The 22,046-nt window shown below is 41.9% G+C and overlaps 2 protein-coding genes and 1 pseudogene across 2 annotated transcripts in view; 2 read left to right on the top strand and 1 right to left on the bottom strand.

Moving 5' to 3' along the window:
• Positions 1 to 881: 881 nt before the first annotated feature.
• Positions 882 to 10,080, top strand: Znf30 (zinc finger protein 30). Its single transcript, XM_028787740.1, has 3 exons — positions 882 to 1,036; positions 5,323 to 5,449; positions 5,653 to 10,080. The coding sequence occupies exons 1-3, from the start codon at positions 1,034 to 1,036 to the stop codon at positions 7,185 to 7,187; spliced, it is 1,665 nt and encodes a 554-aa protein (XP_028643573.1). The 5' UTR covers positions 882 to 1,033; the 3' UTR covers positions 7,188 to 10,080.
• On the bottom strand, positions 8,919 to 13,178 carry LOC114639100 (annotated as a pseudogene).
• Positions 13,179 to 13,198: 20 nt separating this feature from the next.
• LOC114639080 (zinc finger protein 878-like) overlaps positions 13,199 to 22,046 on the top strand; it is a 10,527-nt gene continuing 1,679 nt past the window's right edge. Inside the window, 5 exon segments of the mRNA XM_028787761.1 lie at positions 13,199 to 13,306; positions 18,411 to 18,537; positions 19,360 to 19,420; positions 21,544 to 22,043; position 22,046. The exon segment at position 22,046 is cut by the window's right edge and continues 1,679 nt beyond it. Coding sequence (XP_028643594.1) covers positions 13,304 to 13,306; positions 18,411 to 18,537; positions 19,360 to 19,420; positions 21,544 to 22,043; position 22,046 — 692 coding nt within the window. The 5' untranslated portion in view covers positions 13,199 to 13,303.

The raw sequence follows: 22,046 nt of genomic DNA, 5'->3' as shown, positions 1-22,046 counted from the left end.
GGGGAGGTCTGAAGGAGCTGAAAGGGGATTGCAACCCCATAGGAAGAACAACAGTATCAACTAATCAGACCACTCAGAACTCCCAGAGGCTAAGCCACCAATCAAAGAGCATACATGGGCTGGTTTCCACCCCCACCCCCTAATTATGTAACAGAGGACTGCCTTGTCTGGCCAGAGAAGGGGGATGCTAGAGGGCTGGGGTGGGAGTGGGTGGGTAAGTAGGGGAATCACACTCTTAGAGGCCAAGGGGAGAGGCGATGGGGTGGGGGGAACTCGTGGAGGGGGAACTGGACAGTGGGACATTTGAAATGTAAATAAAATAATTAATAAAAAAGTAATAATAAATAAATAGTCTTGGAGTCATCATTTTTGGGAGTTGGGGCCGGGAAAAGAAAACTTGGATTATGTATGTATGTATGTATGTATGTATGTATGTATGTATGTATTTAAAAACTAGACAGTACTGGGAATGGCTAAGTCTGGAGTGCTTGTTTTGGTTCCAGCTAGTTAGGCAGGGATTCTTTACCGTGTCACAAAGGGTGTATGGGTCAAGAGCACCAGTGGAGTGTTCCTCACTCTCCATTTTTCTTTCTAGTGCCACAGTCACTAAACTGTACGGTCAGCTCAGGGAGCGCGGGACTGTTCCACTCTGCAGTGTGACACTGACCCCCAAAACAGTCATGAGACAGTGGTCCAATCGAGACCGGGGTCAGGCAAAGCGGAAGAGCGTCACCGCCATCGATCTTTCTGGTGCCGCCATAGTTGCGACTCCATTCTGTTACTTAATGGAGTCCCAAACTGTTGAGCTTCGGTTTTCTCATGACCGCCAAACCCAGTATCAGAGTCAGGTCGCAGGAGGCCAGGGAAACGGAGCGGAAGTTCTTCACCCGCCATCTTTCTTCATGGCAACGCCACCGTCACTGCTGTCTCCATCCAGACGGCTGAGGGAATTTGGGGTCGCCGGACCTCAGGCGGCTGTAGGACCGCTCCACCCTGGAGCCGCGTGAGGCTACCTGAGGTCCGGAGCTCAGCTATGGTGAGCATCGGGGATGCGGGGCGTGCACGCGGGTCCCTTCTTCCCGGGAACCGCGGCGAAGACTGCAGCTGCGCGCGGACTCCTGGACGGCGGGCGGCCGAGGATCCGCCGCCCCGGACTGTGCGTGCGGTGCGGGACCGGCGCGGGGTGGGGGCGATGCACCGTAGCTTTGTTTTGCTTTGTAGAACCTGATTTTCCTGTCTTTCCAGTCCATGGGAAACAGCTTCTGAAATCCACAGATTTGTTCTCCATCCAAATGCTTTTGTTGTTGCTGCTGTTGATTGACAGCTGAAATCCCTCGGTTCCCAAGTCCTCCCCGACATTGCGAAACTCACTGGACCGGGCGATCCATCGGTCCCTGTGAGAAACAAGGAGTATGGCCGTCTGTGATGCAGTGGGACAGTTTGTAGGGATTCAACTTTTTTAATGCTGAGGTTTGACTTTATATGAAAAGACTATTAGAAATAGGGAGAAGACCCGGGATAAGGAGTGTGAAACGTGTCAAGCGGTAGCTCGAAGAGAAGGGCTTGTCTTAGAGTGCTAAGAGTATTAAGGTACGGGCTTATTAGTGCTTAATAGTATTTTGTGGTTTTTGATCAGCCAGTCATTTTCAGGCAACAAGTGAACAATTTGGGAATTGATTTTTCTCTTGAGTCAGAGTCTAGTTTCAGTCATCTGCATGTAGAAATCCAGTATTAACTCCATTATTTATTGGTTATTCTGTTCTTTCTCTGGTATATATTTTTGGCACCTTGGTTGGCCAAACGTGTGGGTTTACTTTTATTTTCTCTTTTCCATTGGACTGCACATCTGTATTTATGACACTACTCTGTTGGGTTTTGCTTCGTTCTGTTCTGTTTATTTTCATTACAGACCTGCAATGTGTTTTGAAATCAGGTAAAATGAAGCATGCAGTGCTCTTTTTTGCTGAGGATACCTTGGGCTCCCCTGGGTCTCTTGCACTTTCATAGCAATTTTAAGAATTGTTTCTAGTTGTGTGTAGAATGTGATAATTTAATGGAAATTTCATTGAATCTGAATTATGACTTTGAATCATTTTAACAATATTGATTCTCCTAATCCATGATCATGGTAGTCTCTTCTTTCCTCTTCTAGTGTCTTGTTTAATTTCTTTCTTATTGAAAAAAATTTCACACAGTGTATTCTGATTACACCTTTCCTCCCCCGAAGTACTCCCCAATTTCCCCACCTTTCTGCCCACCCAACTCCAAACCCTCTCTTTCTTCCTCTTTATTTCTTTCTTCTGTGACCTAATACAGCCTTTGTAGAACATTTTCACATCATCAGTGAGGCCTGACTTGGGCATTTTAGTTTATGTGTGTATGTGTTATGACTTTCTGACAGTGTATTTCTAAGATAGTTCATTATTTGTTGAGAGAAATTGTGTGTTGCTTTTGTACCCTTGCTAAATGCTTTATAGTACTAGGAGCCTTTTTGGTGTAATCTTTTGAACTGTCCTTGTTTTTCACAGATTTGTGTTCCTTTTTACGCAGAAAGTATAACTGTGTACCCCTGGCTGACCCTGAACTCTTAACCTTGCTGTCTTAGCCTCCCATATACTGGGATTCCTGGTGTACACTGCAGTAACAGGTTTGGGTTTTCCTCTTTATGTATTGAAACAAGGATGGTTTGACTTCCTCCTTTCTGATTTATATACCTGTTATTGCCTTTGCTTGCATAATTTCTCTGGCTAATAGTTTAATACTATATATTCAACAAGAGTCATGAGTAGTCACCTAGTGTTTTGTTTTTTTCTGATCTTTCAGACAATGCATTCAGTCCCCCCCTCCCCATTTAGAATGTTATTCCTAGTGTCTGTCATACAAGCCTTTACTATGTTAATGTATGATTCTCCTGTGCCTACTAGATTCTGAGCTTTTATCATGACACGGTGTTTAATATTATCAAAGACTGTCTTGCATTTAAGATCAGTTATGCAATTTTTAAGTTCTTGACTTTGTGTGGCGTTATACTTATTAATTTGCATATATTATAAGGAATCTTTACACACACTTGACTATGACTTGTCAAAGTGCTTGAATTTATTTTATTTATTTTATTTTTTTCCATTTCAGTGTATAATGTGGTTTCTATTCATGGGAAAAGGAAAAATGTGAGCATGTTTCCAAGTAAAGATTTCCTCTCATCTTTTTATTATTATATATTCATCCTACAGAGCAGTCTGGCTTCATTTTTGTTTTCCTGTAATAGTTTCACAGTCCAAGTCTTATAAGTACCCAGCACTGGTGTGGGCCACCATGGCCAACTTTTCATGTGAGCACTAGGGATCAGAAACTAGTTCTTTGTGTTCAGGTGGCAAGCAGGTTACCAACTAGCTGTCTTCATGGACTTGGATTTCTTAATATTTTTTCCAAATTAAGTATTTTTGATCTTGTACAATGTAGGAAAGCATTTCAGAGTGTTTTTTGGTTTGGGGGGGGGGTGTTTGGTTGGTTGGTTGGTTTTTTTTAGTTGGCTTTTTTGTGTGTTTTTTGATTTGTTAATGCCTTATCACCTTATAGGTGATGTATTTTGGAGAAGCTTTCATCTGATGCTGAGAAGAGTGTGTGTTTTGCACTTGTTTGATAGACTTCCTGTAAATGGCTGTTAGGTGCATTTGATCTGTGGTACAGTTTAACTCTGAAGTTCCTCAGTTGCTCTATCTATCTATCTATCTATCTATCTGTCTGTCTATCTATCTATCTATCTATCTATCTATCTCTGGGTGATCTTTTTGTGATAACAGGATAATGAAGCCACGTACTGTTATTTTGTTTAAACCTTTTTGCCCAGTACTCTTTGCTTGAAAAATATTCAGCTCATTTATATTCATATGAGACATTCTTTATGGGATATACTCTTTATTTATATGTAGAGGTCTTTTGAGTTATTAGTCAACTGTATAAAGATATATTGAGAAATAATTATATTACCTCAATATATCTGATCCCCTTCTAACAATGCCATTCCCCTCACTTATATTTCCCTTAGCATTTTTGAGGAAAAAAATAAAATCCTTTTGCATTATCATAGTAGATTATCCTTCATAGGTCTTTCAAAATATATAAGATTGCCTATAAGATACCAGGTACAAGCTTTCTGAAGTTTCTTTGAGCAGTCAAAGAGGATGTGCACAGTTTTCTAAGAAAGGAGTTGGAAGATGAAGTTTTCATTCTATATTATCTGTCAGATCAGATTATTGAAGACTAGTCTTCTAGATGGTATTTTCATTCTGATCAAGTAGGATCCTTCTGATAAGCATGTCAGAAGCTTGAAGACATTTAGAGAGACAATGGGAGTTAAACAAGTAGTGCATTGCTATCATAAACTAGAACACTGAGTCCCTCTCCACAAGTATTCTGGTGAAATCCATCCAATTTCTAGGTTCCAGACCCCAAGGGAAGTTGATTTTTTTTAATTCATGTACATGGCTGTATATTCTTGCACAAGTACAATTGCACATTTGTACACATGCATGCATGCGTGTGGAAATCAGAATGATATCTTGGGTGCCACCCCTTGGGAATCTTGTCCATCAGGCTTTTTGCCTGAGCCTACCAATTGTCCTAGATTGGCTGACAACTATGTACCAAGAGTCCACCTGTCTCCACCTCCCCAGTTCTGGGATTATAAGTGTGTGACACCATGTCCAGCAATTTTATATGGGTTGGTGGGGGTTGAGAGTGTATAACTCAGGATCTCTGGCTTGAAAGTCCAGCACTTTTCCAAGCCCCATTCTTATGCATTTTTGAGATTAGTCTCTAGACAGCTGGTGCTAACTCTATTATGGATACTGACTAGTGGGGGTTGTTTTGTTTTGTTTTGTTCTATTTTGTTTTGTTTTGTTTTGTTTTGTTTTTAAAGACAGAGACTCACTATGTATCCCTATCTGACTAGGAACTTACTATGTAAGACTGGCCTTACAAGGAGATCTGCCTGTCTCTGCCTCCCTAGTGCTGGGATTAAAGGCATGGGCTGCTATGCCTAGCCTAGTAGGATTTTTTTTTTTTTTTTTTTTTTTTTTTTTAATGACGGGTGCATCAGAACCAGTACCGACTTTACTGGGATGACCCGGCTGCATAACAGGCATCTGCTTTGCTTTATAATGAAGTTGCAGCCTAGCATATAATTATATTGTTAAAGAGTGCATTACCTGGATTGAGCATTTAAACAGCGCAGCATTCTATAAACCTCATATGCACTGAGTCTAGCGTTCCAACGCTGAGTCTCACCTTTCCTCCTAAAAAGACTGTGTTGTTTTTTAGGAGTCTGTATCCTTTGAGGACGTGGCTGTGCGCTTCACCGCAGAGGAGTGGGCTTTGCTGGATTCTTCCCAAAAGAGGCTACACAGAGATGTGATGCTGGAGACCTGCAGGAACCTGGCAGCCATAGGTAAGAAAAAGATCACTGCTGTGTTTAGTCCATGAGAAAACAGTACTTTTGCTGATCAGTTACGCTCTATGACTTGTACAATAACAGAAATTTTGGTAAATAAACCAGTCATGATCCTGTTATACCATCAACCTACTTAAAACCTAGTATTTTTCTATAGTGTTGTATTAACTCAAAGTGATTTTTCTGGATCTGCATTCTAGCAGAAAAACAAGAAGACTGGATCCTTGAAGCTGGCTCTGAAAATGTAAGGAAGCCTCTTCCCATTTCAGTTCAGCCTGAAGACAAACTATATGAGAATCAAGGATACACAGGGAAACGAGGCGCATGTCAGGAGTGTGGGAAATTCTTTAGTTCCCCCCAAAGTTTTCTGGAACATATGAAGACTCACACTGAAGAGAAAACTTATAAATATAAGCAAACTGAAGATTTTAGCAGACACAGTTTTGTTCAGGGGCATGAAAGAATGCGTGCTACAGAAAAGCCCTGTGTTTTAAAGCAGAGTGGGAAAGACTCTTTGACTCTTGCAGGTATTCAACAGCACATAATAACACATAATGGAGGTGGGCCATATATATGTAAAGTATGTGGTAAAGCCTTTCACTCTTCCAGTTCTTTCTTGACACATAAAAGAACTCACACTGGAGAACAGCTTTATATATGTAAGCAATGTAACAAAACCTTCACTTATTCCAGTGGCCTTCGCCGTCACGAAAGGACCCATAGTGGAGAGAAACCCTATGAATGCAAGCAATTTCTGAAAGTCTTTCCTTCGTTGAGGAAGGTTGAAAGTCATGAACAAACTCACAATGGAATAAAATACATATGTAATCAATGTGGGATAGCCTTCAGCGATCACAGTTCCCTTCAGTGCCATGAAAAGATTCATAGTTTAGAGAAACCCTTTGTATACAAGCAGTGTGGGAAGACATTCACTTGTTCTAGTGCCTTGCGAAGACATGAACGAATTCATACTGGAGTGAAGCCCTATGAATGCAAGGTATGTGGGAAAGCCTTCATTGATTGCAGTTCTCTTCAGTGTCATGAGAGGATCCACAGTGGAGAGAAACCTTATGTATGTAAGCTGTGCGGGAAAGCCTTCAGTCGTCAGGGCTCTCTGAAATGTCATGAAAGGATTCACAGTGGCGAGAAGCCCTATGCATGTAAGCAGTGTGGGAAAGCCTTCATGCATCACAATGCTCTTCGATACCATGAACAGATTCACAGGGGAGAGAAGGCCTATGGCTGTAAGCAGTGTGGGAAAGCCTTTGTGTTGAGCAGCGCACTGAAAAAACATGAGCGTGTCCATAGTGGATTGAAACCTTGTCTATGCAGGGTGTGTGGGAAAGCCTTCACATTCCATAGTTCCCTCCATTGCCATGAAAGAACTCACACTGGGGAGAAACCCTATGTATGTAAACAGTGTGGGAAAGCCTTTATGTATCACAGTTCTCTGCGTTGCCATGAAAATATTCACAGTGCAGAGAAACCCTATGTGTGTAAGCTGTGTGGGACAGCCTTCACTTATCACAGTTCTCTTCAACGCCATGAAAGAATCCACAGGGGAGAGAAACCATATGTATGTAAATTCTGTGCAAAAGCCTTCACTGATCACAGTTCCCTACGATGCCATGAAAGAATTCACACTGGAGAGAAACCATATGTGTGTAAACAGTGTGGGAAATCCTACAGTACTCATGGTTCCCTTAGATACCATGAAAGGGTGCACTGTGTGTGAGCTATGTTGGACGACCTTCTCTTTAAATAAGTTTTAATCTCATTAACTTAAAAAACAAACAAACAAAAAAACATATGATTGTAAGCTATGTGAATAAGCCTTAGCATATTCTGGTTCCCTTAAACAAAACATGAATGGAGACCCAGTGGAAACTTATCTCTAAATAGAGACTAAAAGAAAGCTCCATATCTTTCTAGCAAACATGATGGCATAATGAATTTAACTTGGATCAATGTAAAGCATGTGGAACTCTCTCTACTTGTCTCAGTTCAGTTCTCAGAAACCACTATGGGGATGAAGAAATGGCTCAGTTTGTATAGTCCTTGCCGTAGAAGCATGAGATCCTGGGTTTACATCCTCGGCACCTGGATAAAAGCCAGACATGACGCACATGCCTACAACCCCAGTGCTAGGGAGGCAGAGACAAAAGAGCCCCTAAGACTTGCTGGTTAGCTAGTCTACTCAGGTCAGTTCAGGTCCAGTAAGAGTTCTCAAACAATAAAGTGGAGCATGATTAAGAAAGACACCCAGCACACAAAAGGCAACAGTCTGGACTTCCCTACAAGGCTTTTGTCATACATCAACCTCTGGCCTCTGTGTGCAAATGCAGTGTGTACCCACACGTGTGAACACTCATCCACATGGTCGTGCAATGTGGGGCAGTGGGCTATGCGACCCTGCACGACAATGCACACCACACACATAAAAGAGCACACCATATCCAGAACCTCGATTAGAAGAAACCTGCAAGTCTTCAGTTGGTCCGTATATCAAAATACACAGTCAAAACCTTATAAATGTAGGTAGAATTGTCTTTTGTAGCATACAGTGTCAAAGTCTGATGCAGTAGGACTCTGTTAACACAAGTAATGTGAGGAACCTGGTGTAAAATAATTTGTGTAGAATGCTTTAGAAATTTCACTGCTTAGAGGAGGGTTTGTCAGGGGCACATTCGTAGGTAGATCTGAATAATACAGTATACTCCTTATCTTATTCTTGAAAATAAATGTTTTAGTGAGATTATTTAATAATGTTAAATAGTTGCTTAATCTGTAGTTTCACTGTTAGTAAAGTCAGTTGATACCTTTTCCTGCTTTTAATTTAAACATTGAATTGATGCCTTTCTAATAATTTTCTAATTTTCTAATTTTTATGTATTTTTAAAATAATTGTGTCTAATGGACCTATAAAAATGTTTAATTGAGCTGGGAAAGTGACTCAATGGAAAAGCATCAGGACTGAGGTCGTATCCCGAGTACCCATGTAAAAAGCCACATGTAGCCAAAACATGCCTGTAATGTCATTGCTGAAAGTGGGGATGGTGCTGGAATGGGGGATGGGACTTGCTAGCCAGTCGATCTAGGTGAAAAACAAGCACCAAGATTAGTGGAAGACCATGTCACAAGCGAAGATGCAGAGGCAGTAGAAGAGAACGCCTGAAGTTGTCCCTGGCTTCCATTCATACAAGCTAGGTGCTCATACAAAAGGCAGTTAATAGTCTGGATTTTCCTGCTAGGCTCTTGTCATGGATCATATATATATATATTCAGAACAAATGACTTTGAAAGTGGATTTAATTATTTTTCACCTCTTTTTTACCTTAAGAAAACCAATAGCTTTATTTTTTTCTCAAATACACAGTTAGGAAATTAGTCTGAGAAGAGATTTTGTGATGTAAACTAGATAAAGTATGTACAGAATCTAAAAAGTGCTAGACAGAAGCCCCACAGCCTAGGGCCTGCCCATCAGAGGGGAAGCCAGGTCTTTGATGGTTTTAGAGTTCACAAGAGGGATTCTGATCTTCAGGAGTCGGCTGCTGGCATACTTGACAGTGATGAACTTGGTGAGGTTTTTCATTGACTTTCACAACATTCTTGGCCATGTGCTGCATGACTCCCAGTGCATCACTCTCCGAGTACCCTGTGTAATACTGCTGCTTTACATTCTATTTTCCTTGACCCAGCACCGTCCGAGTCAGGCAGGAAGCAGCAGCTGCAGCCTGGGAACTGTGATGTCATCACTGATGAGTGCCACCTCCATCAGATGCTTGGCTAAAGTGTGTTCAACCTTAAGAAGTAGAATGGCAAAGGCCAGCCCAACTCCAATTTCAACTCTTTCAAAATCAGTCTCCATTTCTCAGAGTTGGGAGCCGGTATAAGCATTGTCTGTGATATAAACAAAGCCTTCAATACTCAGAAAAAACATCATATTTGGAAGTCAGAAGCAGAGCTGCGATCCCAACCAGCTGCAGCTTCTCTCTGCAGGCCAGCTGAACCTGTAGGAACTGGTCTATGATGGCAGTGCACATGTATGGAGTTTCCTGTGGAAGCCTAAACTTGGAATGCACTTAGACCAACTTTGTTTCCAGTTTCTTCTAAAACTACCCACTCATCAGTCGCATGACTCTTAGCTTTAGGATTAACTCCTGCATCAAGATTCTTCAAATCACTGGACATCTTGGGGCATCAGAGTAGCAACGTGAGGGCCATCCTGGGAAGTGTAGATGAGGCACTGTGGTCCACGGCACCACAGGTCAAGTAAGAATCCTGTGCATGGTTTATAGTTTTAACTATTTTCAACAGTATATATATATGTGTGTGTGATTTTTTATATATATATTGACAACATATCTAAAAATAACCATAAAGAGATCAACTTCACAATTTTTCAAATTTTTTTGTCAATCATTATTGCCAAAATGCTGATGAAAATCCCTTATGTAGTGGGATCCTATTAATTAATGCTCTATTCCTATGTAAATTTTATCATATTTATGTTACAGCTTTTTATCATAATTTTCTCTTACCAAAAGATACATCCTACTGGTTTAAGTGTACTCTGGCCAGAGATCACCAGTAACAGATTGCAGTAATAAATCTATCTACATACCATATCTGATTTGTTCATCAGAAATATCATTTTCTTTTACTTTATTATTTGGTGTGTGTGTGTCTGTGTGTGTGTGTGTGTGTGTGTGTATGATGTGTAAGCATTGTGGGTGTGGTAGGTGCATAGATGTGTGTGCCTCTGTTCCTTTGGAGGCCAAAGGAGGATGTCCTCTGCCCTACTCTTTGCCTCAGTCAGTCCCTTGACCCCATGTCTCTCCCTGAACTAAGAGCTAGGCTAATAATCATCCCTTGATGTTGAGTCTCTAGGTAAATGTTTAGGTAAATTGTCATAGTAGAATCCTAAGAAGGAGCCTGCATAGCTCTGTAGTGCAGTAAAGGTCTCACTGCACAGACGTAACTTCCAAACATCTCTTGCTTGACAGTGTAAAGTAGGAACATAGAAACAAACACAAACCACGTAGCTGCTTTAATCATAGTGTAGATGTGAGAACATACTATTTGCAAATTTTTGAGCCAAGAGAGTTGGTGAACCAAGGTTGAAACACCCACTCAGAGCTATAAAGAATATTAGCAGGTGACACAATACAAAAGCTGAGGTGTGTGTCAGTCTTTGTGGAAATTCACTATGTAAAGAAAGCTTTCATTTTTGGCCTAATGTGTCAGCTGGTGTTCTTGGCACTGGCACACATAAACACAAGACTAGATAACAAATCTGTTATGTTATTTAGCAAATGTGATATCTATTAGTCATCTTTTAATATTACAGTCAGTTCATATTAGCCTTTAATCTAAATGTGATCATGTTTATGTATGGAAAAACTCTTGCCTGGGGGATGGGAGGCACAGTGAAATTGTGTGCTTGCTTTACATGTATGAGGCCTGAGTTTGATCCCCAACACCCACATAAAAAGCTGAGCTTAGCCACAAACACTGGTGATGTCAGTAGAGAGGGCCAGACCCAGCAGATGGCTGAGCTTCCTGTCTGCTCCCTGACTCTAGATTCTGTGAAAACCTTTCTCAGGAGAATAAGATGGAGAAAGAGAATGACACCTCATGCCCTCCTCTGGCTTCTCTGCACCCACAAGTGTGCAGGCATATAAACACACACCACACACGAAAGAAAAAAAAATGTTTTAATTCTGGATTCTAAAGACAGGAAAGCTGCCTAGAGATGGTACTGCCCACAGTGGACTGGGCCCTCCTACATTAGTTAGCAAGAAAATGCTGCACAGACATGACATGCCCACTGTTGGGTGGCAGCATTGCTCAGGTGAGATTTCCTCTAATCAAGTGTGTCAAACTGACAACTGACGCTGCCTGTGACAACCAGGCAGGCTCAGTCTAGTTTGATTCTACCTACCATTGACCTATTGTTGTCTAGACTTCAGCCTAGTCCTCAACAGTAGACTTACAAGTCATAAATCCCCTTCTGGCTGACACCTTATCTCCAAATTTAAGATTCTTGGGGAAACATATTTCTTGAGGTTCATTATTGATTAGTCTGGTAGATTAGAAGACGTGTCTCTTAAATATCTTCATTTCTGTGAGGCTGGCTACAGAGGCTGAAAGAGTCCACCAAACGTGAAGAAATAAAATGTTCACCCTGGAGAGTCAAGAGTAAGTTCTGAAATGGTTACTCCCTGAATGAATTTTTTTGACATGAAGGCTGTTAGGTATGGTTGAGGAGGTTTATTGTAAATAAGAGGAACAATACAGCCAAAGAAATCTAGAAGGGTCCAGACTGAACATGGCTAGCAGACTAAACTGGACCATGAGAGGAGAGGTTTCGGAGAGCAGGAGAGGAGAGAATGGGGAAAGAGGACCAAGAGAGATCCAGAAGCCAAAAGATAGCAGGACCAGAGGCTGGGGGAAAGGAAGTCCAGCCTCAGGCCAGCAGAGGGTTAGGATAGGGAGTGAGTGTGGGGAGAGCTGACCAGTGTCTGCTTTGATCTGTTAGTAGGCACCTCAGTCATTTGTCCAGGTTTCTGTGCGACCTAACACCCTTCAAGATGGGCCAAAGTGGCTGTTTTTTACCAGCCTGCTCCTTTCGGCCCAATCTCATAACTTTAATGCAGCGCTCTCTTGGACAGAGTTAAACCGTGTGCTGTGCAGTGACAATTCTCTATAGTACCTGGCTCCTCCTTGCTCCTCTTACAGTATGCTGAACCAAATCACGTGATACGAAAGTTCTTGCCCCCTAAAAGGTAATATTTTAAAAACCAGACCTTTTTATTTGTTCTGGAGAGTAGTCTGAGACACCTCAGGAGGATAGATAGTTCGGGAATTTGGTCCAGACATGAAGGCTGTTCTCTGAGGCTCTTCTGTTCTCCCCTCCCCTTCTCAAGGTCAGTCTGTCCACCTCTGCCTGCCCCTCGTCTCTACCTCCTTCCCCTTATCACCTCCCACCCCCACCCTCCTGCCAGGCTTTGAACGGAAGCCTGCCCCTTCTTTTAAGGCCCTCTGTTTTAGATCTGCATAAATTGTACTGTTTCTAATGGTGTCCCTTCCACCTATGGGGCTGATCACGGCTTGAGGCGCTTTATAATAAACCTCATTCCTAAAAAGAATTTCCTTTGTGGAAGAGCTGCTGGAACTTCTTCTTAACTTCTAGAACGTATAGTTTTTAATGTTTTCATTAGCATGTATTAATTACACGGAATGTTCCATTATAACACTTTCATTCATGTGCATAATGTATCTTGTTTATATTCACACCCACGGAGAACTTTTGCCCTCTCTTGTCCCCGGCTCGAATCCTTTCATCTTTCCTGTCTTTGTGTGTCCTAAAGAATCTTATTAATGTTGTTGACCGGAGAGGGAGTGACGTGTCAGTAAGAGGGAGGATAAATTTATTCTGTCACTCAGGCCTCAGGGACTGGATTTGTGTGCACCAGCAATGAGGGCCAAAGGAGAGGCAGGTACAAAAAGTCTCGGCGCCGAGAGGTAGCTCCTTGTCCGCCATCTCTCTTCCTGGCTGCTCTCGACAACCAACTGTGGGAGTCCGGGACAGTTTACTTTCCTCGGCTGTCTGACGTCTAACCCTAGGAACGCTCGTGAGGTCGGCAGGAAACTCCCGGTGCCGACGCCAGAGCTGCCCAATCAGGAGCGCCGGCGGGCGGAGCGGAAGTTCCTCACCCGCCATCTTTCTTGCTGGCGCCTCGCTCCTCACAGCTCCAGGCTGATGAAGTCCAAGTTGCTGACCCTGCCTGGCCGTGCAAGCGTCTGTTCCGGAGCCTCTGTAGAGCTGCGGCAGCCCCGGGCACAGACATGGTGAGCCAGGCGAGTGGAGGGGCTGTGCGAGACGCCCTTGGTCCGGGGCGGCGGGATCCCGGTGCCGCGCCGGGGCTCCCGACAGCGCTGCGCCGGGGGCTGAAGGGGGGCTGCACACTGTCGCCTGCGGCTCCAGAAGAGCTGCTTTTTCCCCTTAGGTGAAGTCAGACGAAAGCCGGATTCCGAGCTCCACCGCAGCCAAGAATTTGGAGGCTGGATGGTGTGGAGCAGAGCTGCAGGGTTAGGAGCCAGTTCTTGCGAGTGGGACTTGCCAGTACGCCCCGCCATGCACGGAGGCCAGCGGAGGTCACCCGGTGTCCTGCTTTGTCACGGTCCACCTTATTCCTGTGAGACCGGGTTTCTTAGGGAACCTGTGGCTAGGCTGCCTGCTAGCCAGCTCCAGCGATCCTCCCGGCTCTGTCCCCATGTCTGGCTTTTACTCGGGTGTTTTTTTATTTAAACTCGGGTTCTCACCCTTGCTCAGCGACCACTCTTAGCCACCGAGTCACCTCTCCAGACCCGAGACGTGTTTAATAGAGATCTTAAACGCAGAGATTAATGGAAGTGATCGTGGGAAGGAAGACTGAGACATACCCCGGCGTGAGTGGGCTTCTCAAGGGACAGTCACAGTTGTCTTCTATAGGTACATATAAGTCTTTGGCGGATCTCGCGTCTAGGATTGTAATATCCTCTTGGTAGATTATTCCTTTATAGAGTATGATCTTTATCCCTTCTGACTTAAGGTCTGAGGCAAGAACTTTTCAATTTTCGTCATCTCTGTGCGTATGGTCCTTGAGGGTTTTCAGGTTTATCTTTTACTCTTGGATTGAATACTGCTCTCACCTCTGTTCCTTTTTCCAGTAACAAATGCTTTTTTTGGAAATGACTGGACTTTAAGTCGTGGTCAGGTTCAAATCATAGTGAATGGCAAATGTATCGATTTTTTTTTTTTTGAGACTAGGATCTCACATATCCTAGGCTGTTATAAACTTAGTTTATAGCCAAGCTTGACTTTGAATTTCTGATAGCCTTTTGTCCACCTTCCAAATGCTGGGATTCTATGAGCACATCACTACCCCCTGGTTTTTGCAGCACTGGAATTTAAACCCAGGGCCTCATGCATGCTAGACAAGTATCTACCATGTACCAACTGAGCTACAGCCCCAGCCCTCTATCAGATATTATTCCTGAGTAACTTTTCTATGGTCATCACTTAATATTATTAATATTATATCACTTAATATTATACTGAACTTTGTCCTCGTGGTATATAATGGAATCCACTTAGTATTTATTTGACTATTAATTATCAAATGGCTATGTCTTTCTTTACATGTGGTTTAGATGTTTTAGTAATTTTTCCATCTTTACTGATGTGACGGTTTAGCTTATACTCAGCACATTCATCCTTCTCGATGTCTTGTATTGCAGATATTTTCCTTCTACTTTATTGTCTTTGTACCCCATTAATTTTGGCATCTTTCAATTTGTCAAGACATTTAACTGTTTTTCTCCTTTCAAATACAGAATTTTATATTAAAATTTTATAAATTATAGGACTCCCATCTCCCTCCTTTGATGCAATCTTTCTAACTCCTATAATAGGCACCACAGGAAACCAGACCAGATGTGCATTACTAGTCAGGTATAAAATTGAGCTCTCCTTACAAACAGACTAGAGTAAGAACTCCCCCAAGGAATAGGAAACAGTAGTTATGTTCTCAGGGAAATTGAAAATCCTGGATGCTGCCAGTCAAAGAATTGAAAACCCATCCATTGTGGTGGCATATGCTTTCTTAGTCCCAGCTCTGCAGGCAGAGACAGGCAGATCTCTGTCATTTGCAGACTTGCCCTAGCTATATAGAGCCCCAGGCCAAGACTACATAGTGAGATTGCTTCTGCAAAGAGAATGAGGGTTGAACACTGAGAGCTGAGTGCAGGCTGAGTTACATAGCTCTCCACTGTGGGCTGTGACCACCCAGGACGGGAATGTTGATACAACAATCTGTCTTGATGCTGCCTGTCTTACCTCAGTAATAAACAGAACAAATATTGTTCCTATGACAGCGGGAAGACAGAGTCAGGGTGGTAATCTGCAGTAGGCAACAGTCCTGCTCTGGTTTTGTGTGATTGTCCATACACTTGCTCTTTAATTAAGAATTCTCACATAGGTCCCTGTCCCTTCTCGGTAATTTTTGGTACCAGAAAAGTAAACATTTGGAATCAAAGTCACTTTTTTCTTTTCTCTTTCTATTTTTCATGTATGTAAGTGTACATGTGCATGAGAAAGCCCAGGGTTAGTATTAGGAATTATCCTAAATCACTTTTACACCCTATTCAGTAAATCAAGGTCTTAAAGCCAGGGCTCACTGAAATGGGTAGTGGTGCTAGCTAGCTAGCTTACTTTAGAGACCTTGTGTCTCCAACTTCCAAAGCTATAATTACGAGCAGGCCATTATACCTACCCAACATTTACTGGCTCTCAGAGGATCTAGACTAACAAGTGCTTAACTGCTAAGCCATCTGCCCAGACAAACATTTGTAATTTTTTAGTATGCTGGGTGCCTTCTAGGATGACCTGATTCTTGGAGATTCCAACAGAAAATTATTCATACTATGGTACAGATATTAGACCCCACACACCTGAGATTCATGCATTGATTCAGGTCACAGGTACTACGACAGAGAAGCATTCTGCATGTAGTGCCTTCAGCACTTCAGATGACATCCCAAGCATCCCTACAAATCAAGGAAAAAATGACATAATCTTCAGTGTTGGATTCAGAAAGGGAAGCAGCAGATGTGAATCTCACATATTTACCCTCTAGGAATGAGTTCTGTTAGGATAAAGGGCCTTGGACCAGGATTGGGTCTTCATTGGGGAGAGTATTAGGAAGGAACAAGTACATTATATTGGGGTTGGAGGACAGAAAAGAGAACCTTCAGAGAACACCCCTTAGTAAGGGAACTATGGCTTTTCTATTCTGTTGGTGTAGCAGTAATCCTATACCGTGTAATTCAGTTTGAGATAGCCTACTAACAAGAAATACGGAATGGTCAGGTAATGATTAGGGCCATAAATTAGAGTCTGTGAAAAACATACCACAAAATACCTTTTTTTTTTTTGAGACAGAGTTTCTGTGTGTAGTCTGCCTCCCAAGTGCTGGAATTAAAGGTGTGCACCACCACTGCCTGGCCACAAAATAGCTTAACGCTGTCCTAGGGGGAAAGCTACATGAGGGTGGCCTGATGTCTTTAGGCTGTGGGATCTGGCCTCTTAAAATAACTCGTATCTTAAAGGGACAGGATGAATATAAGAGGCTAGCAATTAGCTAGATACCCATGGATATTCTTCTCCAGCATGGCCCCAAGTCCTCTTCGTATCTCTTGTATTTGTTTTTTCTGGAGACGTTTCTTCCCATCTCATCACTGCTGTTCCTGATGTCACAGGGCTCACTAACTCCAAACGAGCTTCCTCTGCAGGCACCTGAGAGGCTTCTGTGTAATAAAGATTTTACTCCCTGCTGAACAGAATTGACCACAGCTTGCTTGCTTGCTTCCTTCCTTCCTTTCTTTCTTCTTCTCTGTTTTTTAAATTTTATATATATATATAAAATACCCGCATGCCAGAAGAGGGCAACAGATCTCATAATAGATAGTTCTGAATGTCCATGTAGTTCCTAGGAATTGTACTTAGGACCTCTGGAAGAGCAGCAAGCGCTCTTAACCTCTGAGCCATCTCTCAACCCTGGCCACAGCTTTCTTGACCCATGTAGACTTCATGACTACCAAATCTAAACATAATCCACCAAGGATACATCATGGCCTGGATCCTGGGTCCCTTTCCTCTCTTGAGCAAGGAAACTATATCTGGGAGAGATCACACTAGCTGCCCAGAACTGCAGTCAGGCCAGAATGGCAGCTCCTGAAGCCACAGGCCAGCTCCATCCAGCTCTGTTGCCATCTTACATGCCCATGCTCTCCTTGATTCGTTCATCCCCACCCTTACCTCACTGGCTTGCTCTCTCCAGGAGATCACTACAAAGCCTTGATTAGTTTGAAATTCCTTATATAGATCAAGCCATGACCTTGAGCTCACATAGTCAGCCTGCCTCTGCCTCCCACCTTTTGGGATTAAAGACAGTCACTAACACAACTTGTTTTTTATTATAAGAAAATTCTCTGTTGTGTCCTAAAGACTTGGCTGATTTTTCAAAGCTTAGAGTCTTAATGTTTTTGTTTCATTATACAGTGAGTTGATTACTAAACATGAAATACAGGTGTAATACAGTATCCAATTAGATATCAGTTTGTCCTTGACCCACATATATTAAAGTTTTGTCGAGTTCTGCCAGCATTTCGCAGTACCTATTCTGTCATCAGCCTGCCTCCTGTGTGTGTGCTATATAACTCAGCAGCCACTGTGTTATAACGAAAGTCAAATTCTTCTCTGCTACGTTTTGAAATATACATTAAATTGTTTTTAATGATAATTATACTATTGTGTTATAGAACACTTTCTTTAATCTTATGTATCATTTAATTCATTTTGAACTACTGGATATTATATTCACACTTCCAAATGTTGTTCTTTAGTGTAATCACAGAAAATGTATATTTCTCAGGGAACATGTTGTTTCAACAGGTGTGAAGATGTATCTATAGAAAAAACTCACTAAAGACATATCCCAGGGAGATTTGAGGGCTGTCTACTGAGCATCTAAAACAAGGACCAACATTCAGAGCAGATGCTAGTAAAACAAATACAAGAAGTGTTTTGCCAAATCAAGCTCCTTTTGGCAGTTATAGTGATGAGGCCCATCATCTAGGCACAAGGAAAAGAGATAGTACATGCAGTGAAAATTTAGGGATGGCCCAGCAACTTATCACAAAACACCAGATGTTACTGTTCTGTTAGTTCTTCAACGCAGTGTTCAAATCTAGCACCAGAAAAGTTGTTTGATAGTGAACATAACATAGCAATCAACTCACAAAATAAATGTCAGGCGTTCCCAGCATCTTGAGCATTTCCTAGGAATTGAGTATGGGTCCTGAGTGCTGCCAGTTTCACCTTGCTCCTGAAAACATACGTGGTTTGTTTCAGGAGTCAGTGACCTTTGAGGATGTAGCAGTCAACTTCACCCTGGAGGAGTGGACTCTGCTGAATCCTTCACAGGAAAATCTTTACAGAGCTGTGATGAGAGAAACCATCAGGAACCTGCATGATATAGGTAAGGGAGATAAGATTGTAGGCATATATTTTTCACAACTTACTTTAGTAAGGGTTCAACTTCCCCTCTAGCCCACCACCCACCAGAGATAGTGGAAGAGAAAGGTTATTAGGATAGGGGGAAGTGGATCTGTTTAGAAATAGTTTAGGGGGACAGTTCCAATCTTCATTGTTCTCAGTCCAGTCCACTAGCAAACATCACACACTTGGCAGACCACACATGAATCAGTAAGGGCAGTTCAATCCAGAAGAAACTCTAAGGCTCACCAGTCAGCCCAAGTCCACAGAAGCAGCAAGAAGCTGCATGAACCTCACAAGTTCTTTGGCGAGTTTCTCTCTATGAAATCACTACAAGCAAAGCTCAGCAACGCAATGTAAGGTGAGCAAATACATGCATATTGACTGAAGACTAGTGAGGAGGAGGAAAGTGAACCAGTACTCAGCTTCCCACTGTCTGTGGCATCATGTTTGTATTCCTTCTGAGCATCATGTGTCCTTTCATGTCTTTTGATTTCATTTGTTTCATGTTTTGCTATAGCAAAACATCCTTTCACCTGTGTCCCCTTCAGCAAAACATTCTTCTACTTGTTTGCCCCAGCAAAACATCATTATATCCTAAGTCTCCAAAGAAACCAGAAATTTCCAAGTTACATAATTTCCTCATTCAGAGAACAAAGTCCACTGCCTATCAATGCTGTTCTATGACGTAGGATATGAAAATGGAGTATTTAGATGAATCAACTTGATATGGTCACAGTGTAACAGGAACTTGAGTCATATTTTGCATAATAATTCATAATGGGTTTTCTGGGTCTACTTTTAGGACAGAAATTGGAAGAACAGAACACTGAAAATGCATACAAAAATCCTGGGGGAAATCTAAGGTAATTTGCACTCACAAGAAAAAGTAATACTTCTCAGGAAACTTGGAATTGCAAAAAATATTTCAAACAAACAGAACAAAGTAAGCCAAACTTCAAGGTGATTTACTTTTAAAATATCTTTAAATATACCTACTGACTGAGCATCTGTAATTCAAAATTTTAAATATGAATTTAAGTATAAGTATGACACCACAAATGATACTTTCTGATGTTTTCATGTTATACAAACTTGGTTTCATACCCAAAATTATTAAAGAGATTTTATGACATTACCTTGAAGTTTTGGATACAAGATATATTTGCATTTAGGTCTCACCTCTTATATATGTTCTAAGACTTTAAAATCTAACATATTTGTCCTATGTGTTTTGGATGAAGAATGCTTAAACTATATTTAAATGTAACAGATTTTCTTTTTTTCCTTTTCTTTCTTTCTTTTTTTTTTTTGTTTTGTTTTTTTTTTTTGTTTTTATTTTTTTTTGTGGGGGGTGTTTATTTTTCATTTTTTTTTAACTTACTCATTTTAGATCTGCTCACTGACCTCTTCCGGTCACCCCCTCCCACAATCCTTCTCCCATCCCCTTCTCCCTTTCTCCTCTGAACAGGCTGAACAGGTTCTCCCCCCCTCCTCCCCCCAGGTATCCCTACACTCTGGCACCTCAAGTTCCTGTGAGGCTAGGTGCCTCCTCTCCCATTGAAGCCAGACAAGGCAGCCCAGCTAGAAGAACATATACCACAGGCGGGCAACAGCTTTTGGCCCCATTCCAGTTGTTCAGAACCCACATGAAGACCAAGGTGTACATCTGCTACATATGTGCAGAGAAGCTTAGGTCTAGTCCATGTATGGTTTTTGATTGGTGATTCAGTCTCTGAGAGCCCCATGGGTCCAGGTTAGTTGACTCTGTTGGTCTTCCTGTGGAGTTCCTCACACTTGATCCTGAAACCCCCATTCCCCTCCCCATGCCGCCTCCTTTCCAGTTCCCTCCTTCCATCTGCCTCTTACGATTATTTTTCCCCTTTCTAAGTGAGATTCAAGCTTTCTTGATTGGATCTTCCTTCTTGTTTTGCTTCTTTGGGTCTCTGGAGTTAAATGGTATCTGTCTTTTATGGCTAATATTCACTTATAAGTGAGTATATACCATGCATGTTCTTTTGGGACTGGGTTACCTCACTCAGGATGATATTCTCAAGTTCCATCCATTTGCCTACAAAATTCATGATGTCTTTGGTTTTAATAACTGTTTTTAATAGTATTCCATTATGTAGCTATACTACATTTTCTTTATCCATGTTGAGGTGAGGGACATCTAGATTGTTTCCTGTTTCTGGCTACTAGAAATAAAGCTGCTATGAACATACTTAAGCAAGTGTCTTTGTGGGATGTTGGAGCATCTTTTAGTTGTATGCCTAGGAGTAGGATAGCTGGATCTTGAGATAGAACTATTCTCAGTTTTCTGAGAAACTGCCAAAGTGATTTCCAAAGTAGTTGTAAAAGGTTTTTTGTTTGTTTGGTGCTAGTGGTTTTTATTTTGTTTTGTTTGAGACAGAGTTTCTCTGTGTAGCCCTGGCTGTCCTAGAAATCACAGTGTAGACCAGGCTGGCCTTAGAAATCCACCTGCCCCTGTCCTGAGTGAGGTAACCCAGTCCCAAAAGACATGCATGGTATGTACTCACTTATAAGTGGATATTATCCATAAAATACAGGTACCATGTTACAGTCTCGAGAGCCAAAGAAGCTACACAAGAAGGAAGGCCCAAGCAAAGAAGCTTGACTCTCACTTAGAATCAAACTTAGAAATGTTCCTGCCCCTCCCCCTCCCCTTGCTGCTCCCCCTGTCCTTGCAATGCAGGGATTAATGACATCCACTACCACTGTCTGGCTGTAACATAGACTTTTCAATGTTTGCAAAATAGTTAACTTTGGAGAAAATACAGAGGAACCCTACATGATTAACGCTGCTTTGACTAGTGGTAATTAATCTGTCTTACTGAACCGTCTCTCCATTTTGTACCTTTTATTTAGGATGTAAAGCTTATACTTTTCCTGATAATGCAAGAGAGTAAGTCTTCTACCTTTAAGTAAATGTAAAATCATTTTGTAATTTTCTATACTTGTGTTACAGATATCAAGTGGTAGAGAAGCTCTGTGAGTATGAGGAAGATAGTCAATGGGAAGAAATTTTCAGTGAGATTCCAGATCCTGTGGTGAGCCAGAAAACTGGAGAAAAGCCCTGTGAAAGCTATATGTGTGAAGAAGACATCACTGGTCATTCATTTCTAAATGTGTCCCTCAGAGGTCAGACTAGATGCAAAACACATGAGTTTAAAGAACACGGGGCGAAGCCATGTACATGTAACAACTGTGGAGTGGCTTCTGGTTCTCCTCAAAACTTTCTGAAGCATGAACAAATTTATACACAAGAGAAACCCTATGCCTGTAAAGAATGTGATAAAGCCTTTAAGTATCTCAGTTCTCTTCAAAATCATAAAAGAATCCATACAAGAGAAAGAAACCATGTTTGTAAACAATGTGGGAAATCTTTTAAGAGACAGAGTAATGTTCAAGTCCATGAGAGAAATCACACAGGAGAGAAACCCTATGTGTGTAAGCAATGTGGGAAAGCCT

Source organism: Grammomys surdaster, unplaced genomic scaffold, assembly GCF_004785775.1.
Source record: "Grammomys surdaster isolate TR1022 unplaced genomic scaffold, NIH_TR_1.0 125672, whole genome shotgun sequence".
Classification (NCBI taxonomy): Eukaryota; Metazoa; Chordata; class Mammalia; order Rodentia; family Muridae; genus Grammomys; species Grammomys surdaster.
Note: the sequence above shows the minus strand (reverse complement) of the source record. Positions and strands in the feature narration are given on the sequence as shown.

Coding starts and splice junctions, on each gene's coding strand:
- Znf30 (XM_028787740.1), top strand. Junction 5,450..5,652: donor CAGGAACCTGGCAGCCATAG/GTAAGAAAAAGA, acceptor TCTGCATTCTAG/CAGAAAAACAAGAAGACTGG.